At 31.4% G+C, this 10,674-nt stretch overlaps 2 protein-coding genes across 2 annotated transcripts; one reads left to right on the forward strand and one right to left on the reverse strand.

Annotated features, from left to right (window-relative positions):
• Nucleotides 1-791: 791 nt before the first annotated feature.
• Nucleotides 792-1,726, reverse strand: LOC105789136 (thaumatin-like protein). Its single transcript, XM_012616383.2, has one exon. The coding sequence runs from the start codon at nt 1,645-1,647 to the stop codon at nt 973-975; it is 675 nt and encodes a 224-aa protein (XP_012471837.1). The 5' UTR covers nt 1,648-1,726; the 3' UTR covers nt 792-972.
• A 6,133-nt stretch (nt 1,727-7,859) lies between these two features.
• Nucleotides 7,860-10,674, forward strand: LOC105789137 (uncharacterized). Its single transcript, XM_012616384.2, has 8 exons — nt 7,860-7,986; nt 8,217-8,371; nt 8,466-8,520; nt 8,587-8,644; nt 8,834-8,928; nt 9,021-9,124; nt 9,240-9,368; nt 9,553-10,674. The coding sequence occupies exons 2-8, from the start codon at nt 8,238-8,240 to the stop codon at nt 10,421-10,423; spliced, it is 1,446 nt and encodes a 481-aa protein (XP_012471838.1). The 5' UTR covers nt 7,860-7,986; nt 8,217-8,237; the 3' UTR covers nt 10,424-10,674.

Raw genomic sequence — 10,674 nt, forward strand, 5'->3', positions numbered from 1 at the left:
TTGGTTGAATAGTCAATTTTTTTAAATAAACATGACATCTTATATTTATAATTTTATAATGTTTATACCTTTTAATAACTTTTTAAAAAATTAATTAATTACTGATGTGACAACCATGTGTATGTCACGTCAGCAAAGTTAACAGACGTTAATTTTTCTATCCATTTTGGGGTGATTTGACAAATTACAACGCAAGTTTAAAGACTAAAAAAAGATGAACTTTTAAATCGAGGGTTAAAATGAATTTTTTTATAAAACTGGGGGGACAAATAAGTTATTATGCAATATATTTATGCTCTATGCCCATTTTACTGTCCATGTTTTAGGTTTGTAATTCTCTCTTCCGACAATATCATCTTTTAAGGTTTCGACTTGCATGCTCTCCTTAGAAATGTAATGTAATTTACTACTGCACCCAACACTTGTTGGCCTCATCCTTATATATCTTTTTGGTATACTTCATGTCTGTTATATGATTCATATTTGGGGTTTATGGTTGATCTTCCAAACAGTGCCATTTCCAAAATTATCTTATCTCTTCTATATTGATAAAGTAAAATAAAAATGATTATGATACAAGTCATTTGGTTTTAATTAAATAAATTATAAAAAATAAAAAATAGAGAAAAACGGTTTAGCCATTGATTCCATTAATTTTTTAATTTGGTTCAATTAGTTCCAAATAGCTCACTCAAAAATAGAGTCGATATATTAATCGATTCCTAATTTGATCAACCTATCTTGTTCGATTCTAACAACAAAGTTGTATGATTACAGAAGCATGGCGATGATGAACACAAAACGAAACCCATAGAGACTCCAAATTTTCATTCATGACAAACACTATTATTACAAATCAGAACATATGCACATCAAGAAATGTGCTCAAATAGCATTCGAGTTTATTCCATTTATTGATATAAACCTACTAATTTGTGTATAGAAAGGACTTAAAACCATCCCAAATACTTTTCATGGGCAGAAAATAACCTTGTAATTAGTCCCTGTGGGGCATGTAAACAAGCTTGTTGGGTCATCCTTTGGGTAACTATAAGCATCGGGGCACCTCTCCTTGAAAAACCTCGAGAAGTCGGTAGGTTGACAGTTCCCAGAATTACAGCAATGTTCTTCAGTTTTGAACACTGGGCAAGGCCCGTTACAACCTCCGGGAACCTTCAACTGGTTCGGGCATTGTCCGACAATGTCGGCCGTACACTTGATAACCCTAGTGCACCCTCGGGAGTTGGAGCTAAACTCCATAGGAACATTAAAGCCATCGATGTTGGAGATGTCAATGAAGTCTTGGTGCTCAAATTGGTCGATTGCGTATTCGGCTAGTGTGTTGGGAGCTTTACCGTATCCCTTGCATTCGAGGACTCCACCGCAGTCGCCTGTCTCGCATGAGCCTTTCCCGGAGGCATCGAAATTGCATTTGGTTCGAGCCCAAATTCGGGCTTGTGTGGTTCCAGAGGCTGCAGTGATTTGCCATGCTTGACCTTGGTCAAGTCTCTTGCCACCACCCGGAGATGCGGCAGCCCAAACGGTGTAAGGGCAGTTGTTTCTTATATCAAATGTGGCTGCATGGGCTAAGCTGAAAAGGGTTAAGAAGAGGAAAGAAAGGGTTGGCAAGGTTTTGAAGGGATTCATCGTGGATGAAATACACAAGAGTTGGCTAAATTGTATATGTCGTAGTAATATGGGTTTGATGGTGCTTTGGAGTTGCAATGAGCGAAGGGTTTATATAGAGGGATGGAGCCAGGGGGGGCGGCCATGGCAGTGCTTTGTATGATTTACGGGTGCAATTGCGTGCTAGAATTTTTATCAAGATGATGATGTTAAGACATTTGGCTTCACCTCAAGTCAAGTCAAGAGTAGCATTAATTTATGCATTGTTAGGCCATTCCGAGAAATTATATAGCTTAGCATTGGTATAGTGTTACTTTATTAATTAACATTGAATTTTTTTTCTAGATTTTATTGAAAAATAATGAGCTTATTAAGAAAAAAAACCTAATACAGTTGTGTTGAAAATATATACATACATGTGTTGACACTTTCTTGTTACTCACAAAATCTAGAAACTGAAGTAATACAAATAAATTTTCTACACATAAGTTTTCAAAGTTTTATTACAAAAATTTTATTATTTTCCACTTAAATCTTTGAATTATAGGTGAGTGAGAACCTTGGCTTGATGGTCAGAGTATTTATTACCTCATGTGTGGCTTGGGTTCGTGCTGTGTTAGTCGTATTATTGTTAGGGTTTTACCTGCCACTAATCAAAGAATTAATTAATCGATTATATTCAGTTCAGAAAATATTAATATACATTTTAACTAATATTATGATGGTGATTTTTTATTTTTCATATTCTTTTCATAATTAAAAAATAATTAAAAACCACACATCCAATTATCGATCCCAATAAGATTTATATACAAATTCTTTAAAACTCCACCAATAATAGTTATTGAATCAATTTTAAATGGTTTTTTACCGATATTGTAAATGGACCTAATATAGTCTTTTTCTTTTCCGATATGCAACAAGATTTTTAAAAATCAAAGACTCTTCACGTTAAAAAGAAAAGAAAAGAAAGGTGTAATGATTTTTTTTGTCCTCTAATTTTTCGTCTCTTTTAACCCTTAAACTTATATTCTTTTTCAAATAATCCTAAAATAGATGAAAAAGTTAATGTTTGTTAATTTTGGGACGTGGCATACACATAGGTTGCCACGTGGATGACATGTCAACATTTAATTAATTTTTTAAAATTTAAAAATGTTAAAAAAATTATACTTTTTTTAATAACTTTAATGATTTTAAATTTTTAATTTTTAAAAACTTTAAAATTAATTAAAAGCTAACGTGTCATCCATGAGGTAATCCACATGCACGCCACGTCAATAAAGTTCAAAAACATTAATTTTTCCATTCATTTTGGGGTGATTTAAAAATTACTTTAAAATGTTCATATAATAATTACTTAAAAATTAATATATTTGTATTCAAAATTTTAATTTATATAAAAAATTCATTATTTTATATTCAAGTTGTGGGATATGTTTTAAAGGAAAAGGATAGGAGTGTTCCCTATCATAGACTATTCTTTGTCGGTTATCATGTGATGTGAAAATTAGAATATGGCCATATGGGTCTTTTAGATGTCAGAATTAACGAATTTGATGGAAAATTGTATTTTTTATTCAATAAATAGGTAAATTAGTTAAATTAAAGAGTAAATAAGTGATTCCGTTAAAAATTTTATCCATTTCTATTGTTAGCATGATGTAAATGTGACATGTCACGACGCCAAATTTTGACAATATAAATAGATTGAATTTTTAATAAAAATGACTAATATGTCTTTAAAATAATTTACTCGTTTTTTTGAGTAAAATGAACAAAATACAATTTGATCCATAATACAGAGTCTCTTCGTAATATTTTTATCAAAAAAAAAGTCTTTATTATGCTTTTAAAATTTGTTATTTTATTTAAAGGAAAAAGGAATTAATGTGTAGAAGTGGAAGACGACATTTTGGGGTGAAATTGTAAAGTTTGTGGAATTTGAAATGTCCCCGTTAATTGCGGTCTCAAGTATTTTAGTCAGCACCGCAATGTATTTAATTAAGAAATTTCGAAAATTTTGACAATGATGTGCTGAATTTTATGTGCTCTTTTCATATTTTGTTTGTGTGATAAATAAAAATGAAATATATTATGTGATTCCAATTAATTTTGATTTTATTTTTGCTATTTAAAAATTTTTTAGTCTAATTCCGTACTGAAATTTGACATTTTTTTCTTAATTTTATGCCTAATTTTTTTAGTTTTAATTTGGTATCCAAACTTGTTAAATATTATATAAATTACCCAAAGCACTTACGGTTAGAGATAATCATGGGTTGGGTGGCCCGCCCAAAAAATGGAAAGATTCGGGTAAAAATAGAGACCCGAAATATGGGTTTGGGTAAAAAAGAGGCCCGTTTAGAAAATGGGTCGGGCCTCAAGTAAAACTTTTTTGCTCGGCCCGGCCCAAATTATATATTAAATATATTTTTTTTTATTTAATCAAATATATATTAAATATATACTTTTTTGGTGTTATAAAATTAAATATGGCCAGGCCAGGTTGGGCTCGGGCTTAGCAATTTTCTTTCGGGCCAGGCTTGGACTAATTTTTAGGCCCATATTTTGGGCCGGTCTCGGGCTTAAAATTTTGTCCGAACCCGGCCCGGCCCGGCCCATGATCACCTCTACTTATGGTGTTAAAATTTTCATGTTATACTACAAAAAATGTCGTCAGTATTAGAGAAAATTTGTGTTAAAAGTGTATGCATTGAACTATGATTAACAAATTAATATTAAAAAAACAAGAGTTTTAAAAACTCAAAATAAAAGAAATTTATTATTTTAAATTAATTAAATAGAAAAAAAAGTTAAACTAAAAGTGATTTAACATTTAAGTTGCAGGAAAGAAACACAATGTCATTTGCCACATATTGATCAATCTTTGATTAGAGAGAGAGAGAGAGGGAGAGAGAGAGAGAGAGAGAGAGAGAGAGAGAGAGAGAGAGAGAGAGAGAGAGAGAGGGAGAGGAGAGGGAGAGGAGAGAGAGAGAGAGAGAGAGGGAGAGAGAGAGAGAGAGAGAGAGAGAGAGAGAGAGAGAGGAGGAGAGAGAGAGAGAGAGAGAGAGAGAGAGAGAGAGAGAGAGAGAGTAAAGTTCAAGTATCAAATTAGACCTAAAAAAATATTAAGTGTCAAATTAAGAAAAAAATATCAAATTCATATACCAAATTAGGAAAAAGTTCTAGTTCTAATACCAAATTGGATATAAAAAGTCAAGTTCAGGTACCAAATTTTATATTAATAGAATGTGATTAAATTCTCTTAAAATCATGGCATTTAAAAATCCTACAAACATGTGATTTTGGAATAACTTTTACACTATAGTTTTGTTGTTAAAATATGTCATAAGTTCATGTACTTTTCAGAATTTACAATTTTGTCTATGTATTTTTATTTTTAGGATTTAGTCCCTTTACATTTTAGATTCTAAAATTCTAGTCCAACTGTTAACATTGTTAAAATTATTTTGTTAAGTTCAAGTTCATCACAACATCATTTTTTAGTTGAATGTCACACCAACCAATTTAACAAAAAATTTAATAGTGTTAACAATTAAATTTTTAAATGTTGAAAAGTAAAGAGAATAAATTTTTGAAAAAAAAAGTATAGGGACTAAATTCTAAATTTGTGAAGAGTACAATGACCTGTGACATATTTTAACCATTTTTAAAAAGAAAGTTGTTTATGCTTAATGAGGTATTTCAAATTCTTCCACAAAAGTATTTGAAGTGTCATTCATTTGGTGCCAGAGAATCCCTTAACACGTTTTGTATACCCTCACTTGGGATTTTGTTTTTTGACATTGTAGAGAGCCCAAATGCCTAAAATTACCTAAAAAGACAACGAGTTCAAAAGAGTGCTCGACAAATGGATTATGCTCTGGATGTGGGTTTTAGAGTGAACACCTATAACCAATGTAGTCGGTTTCACACCAATTACAGCTATTCTACTCGATGTGCACCATTCTAATAATAAACCAATAAAACCAAGTCCCAATAAAAAAAAAACGATACATCCACTAATGCAGTATTAAAACACTAATAAAGCATGGTGAGTTCTTGGTTCTTTAGGGTGTCGATGGCATGGTGTCGGTTAAAACCCCATCACTTTGGAAGCATATTAAAGATTAAGACTACATTTGTTTGATTGAAAATAATTTTCGAAAAATAATTTAAAAAAATAGATTGATTTTTTGAAAAGAAAATTATATTTTTAGTGTTTAGATGATTCTGTATAAAATATTTTCTATTATTTGATATTGTTTAAATCATTTTTTAAAAGTTATTCATAATAAAACAAACACAAAATCGATATATTTGTTACAAAATATTATAGTAATATTTTATTTTGACAATAAAATTTATTTTCTAATGAAATAATATTTTATAATAATTAATATCATATAAAACTTAATAATAAACAATACCTAATTAAAACTTAATTTAAATTACATATATTACATAGAGAGTGAATATTACTTAATTTATAAAATTATTATTGTTAAAAATTTTGTTAAAATCTTTAATATTAAAATAATAATCATTTATTATATTATTAAATATGTAATTAAGTATATATCTTTAATAATATTGGAAATTATAATATTTGATATTAATATTTTAATATTTATAAAAATTTTAAAATATTAAAATAAAAATTATTATTATGATAATATTAGGCTTGATTAAATTAATTTTTACATAAAAATAAAATTACTTATAAATGAATTTTTTTCCGAAAATAACTTATGCTTCTTAAAATGGTAAGTCAATTTCTATGAAAATAGACTTATTTTTGTTAACCAAATTATTTTCCACAAACAAACACAAGAAAATGTAAAAAATATTTTTTATAAATCATTTTGTGAGACAAACCCGCCGTAATTTGTAATTTTTATAAATTTGGTGATTTTTATACTAAATTTTCATTTTTTATTTTTAAAATTATATAATGTTTTATTTTATTTTTGTATTTTCTGCAAATTAAACAAAATACCAAATAACATTTAAGTGTATGTATACTGCCGCAAGGGCCCAAAACAACCTCAAAAGCAGCGAAGATTGAAAGCCTTAAAATAAAAAAGGGCTTGAAGAAAGACTTGGGCCAAATCATAAATTAATTTAAGCTTTAAAAAAAAAGAGTCCACAATTATTTGAAAAATGTATGCCATTAAATAGGCTTTTTACCTATAAATATTGGATACAGCGATAAAATATATTGTACTCTCAAGATGAAATGTATGTTCAAACGTTAAAGACGACATGTTTGAAATGGCAACCACAAACTCTGAACATGAATCGTAAAACAAACATGATAATATAATAAAAAAAATGGGCTTTTGATATTTAAGGAGTTTATTGAGTTGGTGTTATTGTTTAACCGAATTCTAACTTAATTAAGTAATTATCAAAAGCTCTTCTTTTATAAAATAATAAACATTTCAAGAGGGGCGTTTTATCATTTCAAATAATATGAAATCTAAAAAATACGTTTTATGAGATTTATACTCAAAATACAATAATTATTAATACTTTCATCATTTCAACTAAAGTTTCGTGTTTATTAAATTTGTTACATACATTTTTTCCATTTGTATGTCATAATCTAATAAAAGTTAGCATAAACTACACTCGTGTCACTAAATTATTAATAAATTTATGTTTTGGTCATTAAATTTCAAATGTTACAAAATGTTCATTAAACTATTTAAATGTTTTCATTTAAGTCTCGGGGTTGTTAAAATCGCTACTATATGGACTTCACTATTCGTATTGTCCATACCAATTAAAATCTGTCTTTCTTGTTCTTTTCTATAATTCAATTTTTTTTCCCATTAACCAGCTTTGAATGTCATAAATCTGCAAACCAAAATCCAAACAACTTTCTTCTTTGATCGCCAATAGGTATTAATCCACTGTATCGATCGTCGAGTCACTACTTAGACCTCGCTAGCTAAACTTTAAAAAAAAAATTAACAATCCAGTAACTTAAATAAAAACTTTTGAATAGTTCAATGACTATTTTATAACTTTTCGAAGTTGAATAACTAAAACCTAAAATTACTAATAGTTTAGACATAATTTACACTTAAAGTTATTGGGCTTCTCCTCAAGGTCGGCAAACGGTTTCCGTTTAAAAACGTTGAAAGAAACTGAAAACGTCGTTAAATTAGCCGTTAGAAAACCTTCCAACGTAAGCTTCTCCCCCGACCTTTTGCTTCTCCGACAAGACAACACACAATAAAACATAACTCTATTCTAGTTTTCCCGCTACTTCACTTTCATTTTATCAATCTTCTCGAAAAAGAAAAACACAAAATCGAAACCCCAAAATTTCAGAGCCTCTGCTTTAAGGTAATTTTGGGTTCCTTTAGTTTGATTTTGTTATGTATAATTTATGTTCTTATTGCTCTGTTTGGCTTGCCAGAAACCGTAGGAAAATGTGGGAAATATTTTTTATCTTAGTGTTACATTTCTTTTACTTTGTTTTCTTTGGAAACAAACAGAAAAAAAGTTCAAAGTGTTGAGAGAAATGATGGTGAAACCTTTTGATTAAATGGAGCTTTAATTTATTTTTTTTACAGGTTTAGCTCATATTTGTAACTATGGTGGAAGTAAAAAAGGAGAAAGAAGAGTATTATTATGAAGATTTAATTGAAGAGGATAGATCATCTGCTTCACCTTCTTCATTTTCAAGCAGCAGTTTTGATACTATTACAACATCACCTTCTCTTCAAGGGTATGTTTTTATCATTACAATGTCCCATGAACTTGTCTGTGTTGAACATTGTTAATTAATTTGATAAAACTAAGCTTTTGTTGCTATATACCAGAAGGGTAACCGGTCCGACTCTCTGGTCCATGAAAGGAGGGTGGACTAAAGAAGAGGTTAGTCCCTTGTTGTGACTGATATGTATGTTTGTATGTATGCTTATGTTATTGTGGGTTGAACAGGATAATCTTTTGATTGAAGCTGTGAAAAAATGCAATGGAAGGAATTGGAAGGGAATAGGTGGGACTGAAATTTTTCACCTCTTTTCGCTTTTAGTTTCCAATGAATGAAGGCTTTTCCTTTTAGTTTAATTGCATCTACTAGTTTCGGAAATTTCTTTCCACTATGCGGTTGCGCTTAGTCTTCATCGTCCTTACGGATTATTCGGATTTGCAGTTGTGAAATGTGGTTAATGTTTGCTATTTGCAGCTGAATTTCTCCCTGGAAGAACAGATATCCTGTGCTTGCATCGATGGCAAAAGGTCTTGAATCCCGGAATCTCGAAAGGACCTTGGACAAAAGAGGTTTGAATATAAAAGAGTACGTTTTCGTGGTATTTGAGATACTAGTACCATTGATACTTGACTTCGGGCTGTTGTTGTTTTTGAAATTCCAGGAGGATGATTGTATTACTCGGTTGGTTAAAAAATTCGGTTGTCGGAGATGGTCTGTTATTGCGAAGTTTGTGGGAGGTCGCATAGGCAAGCAATGCCGAGAAAGGTCAGTGCATTATAGATTCTGATATGGCAATGGCCTATTTTTGGCTAACCAGGAGCCTAGTTAGTGTGTCGTGATGTGATTCGGGTTTGTGCGATAAAACTAGTGTATATTTCAGGTGGTACAATCATTTGGATCCAACCATAAGAAAAGATTCATGGGGAGAAGAAGAGGAGGCCATTCTTACATATTATCACCAAATTTATGGGAATAAGTGGAGTAAATTAGCTGAGCTTCTACCTGGAAGGTATGCGTTCAATAAATTAGTCCGAAAACAATTGCTACATATGTTGACAGTTAATGCCATATGCTATGTTAACTGGACTCGGGACACAGGTGTCGGACACGTTAATTGTTGAAATTTTGGACATGGATAATACAGGAGGTTTGAATATTTTTTCCTCTGCTCATATCATTTTGGCAATTTGCAGGACCAATAATGCAATAAAGAATCACTGGAACTGTACCTTAAAGAAGAAGCTTGGTTTGCACTCGCCTCGTCGATATGCCAAGGGCATCGAAAAAGGGTCTTCTGATTTTCATGATCGGGAAACTATGCCGAAAGGCATGAAGGTCAAAGACTTCAGACAGGGTCTTGATGAAACAAAATTTGTCAATCAGAATGTTACTGTGGATTATAGTGCTGAAACATGTAATTTGGATTTGGTTCTTGGAATTGCTGGTCCACCAGAAATCAAACTAGGAGCAGACCCCGGTAATGTAGGAAAGTACAGGTCTCCAGGAGTGTCGTATGATCAGATGCCCGTGCATTTCAATGAGAAGGGTACAATCGATGATTCAATCGTTGGATCTGTAACAAGGTATGATAAGCACACTAAGGTACATGAACCTCAACCAGCCTTATTCAGGATAGTTTCTCAGGGTGGTTGTGCTCTTCTTGCTTCAACATCAGTCGGTTCTCCATCAAGTTCCTTAGCTTTCAACCCGGAAAGCAAAATCCGGAGAACAAATACAGCATACTCAAGTGACTGCTCGTTGCATAACGAGCCAGCTCAGCGAGAAGGTTCGATAAGTACTGTATTTCCCGTTGTGGAAAATGGAGATATCCGTTTTAAAAGTTCATTTTGCCATGCTTCACCACCTAACAAACTCATTGGAAGCCTCTCTCCTAACAGTAGGAGTCTAGAATCTATATTGAGGATATCTGCAATGACCTTCAAGAACACTCCTTCTATCATTAGGAAGAGAAGTTACAAAAAGGGTTGGAACGATAACATCTCGGAATTCGCCGCCTCCTATCCTGTAAGGACTTTTTCGTGTTTTCATATGGAAGAAATGTGAGTTCTGGACAGGGGTATGTGCTTGACATCACCATATCTATGCATTGAAAACCAGTACCCTGGTGTGTCAAAGTATATTACCACATATGTCTAGGGATATTTGGAATGATATCCTGTTCAGAAAATCAACTCTGTCATTATATATACATAAGTTATATATGAGCACGGGCATTATATATACATAAACTATATATAAACACCCACACTCACAAACTATCAGATTCAAGCAATGAAGTTTGATGTTTATTTTTA

The sequence above is a fragment of the Gossypium raimondii genome, chromosome 2 (genome assembly GCF_025698545.1).
Source record: "Gossypium raimondii isolate GPD5lz chromosome 2, ASM2569854v1, whole genome shotgun sequence".
NCBI classification, from domain to species: Eukaryota; Viridiplantae; Streptophyta; class Magnoliopsida; order Malvales; family Malvaceae; genus Gossypium; species Gossypium raimondii.

Coding starts and splice junctions, on each gene's coding strand:
- LOC105789137 (XM_012616384.2), top strand. CDS start 8,238: ATGGTGGAAGTAAAAAAGGAGAAAGAAGAGTATTATTATGAAGATTTA. Junction 8,372..8,465: donor ACATCACCTTCTCTTCAAGG/GTATGTTTTTAT, acceptor GCTATATACCAG/AAGGGTAACCGGTCCGACTC. Junction 8,521..8,586: donor GAGGGTGGACTAAAGAAGAG/GTTAGTCCCTTG, acceptor TGGGTTGAACAG/GATAATCTTTTGATTGAAGC.
- LOC105789136 (XM_012616383.2), bottom strand. CDS start 1,647: ATGAATCCCTTCAAAACCTTGCCAACCCTTTCTTTCCTCTTCTTAACC.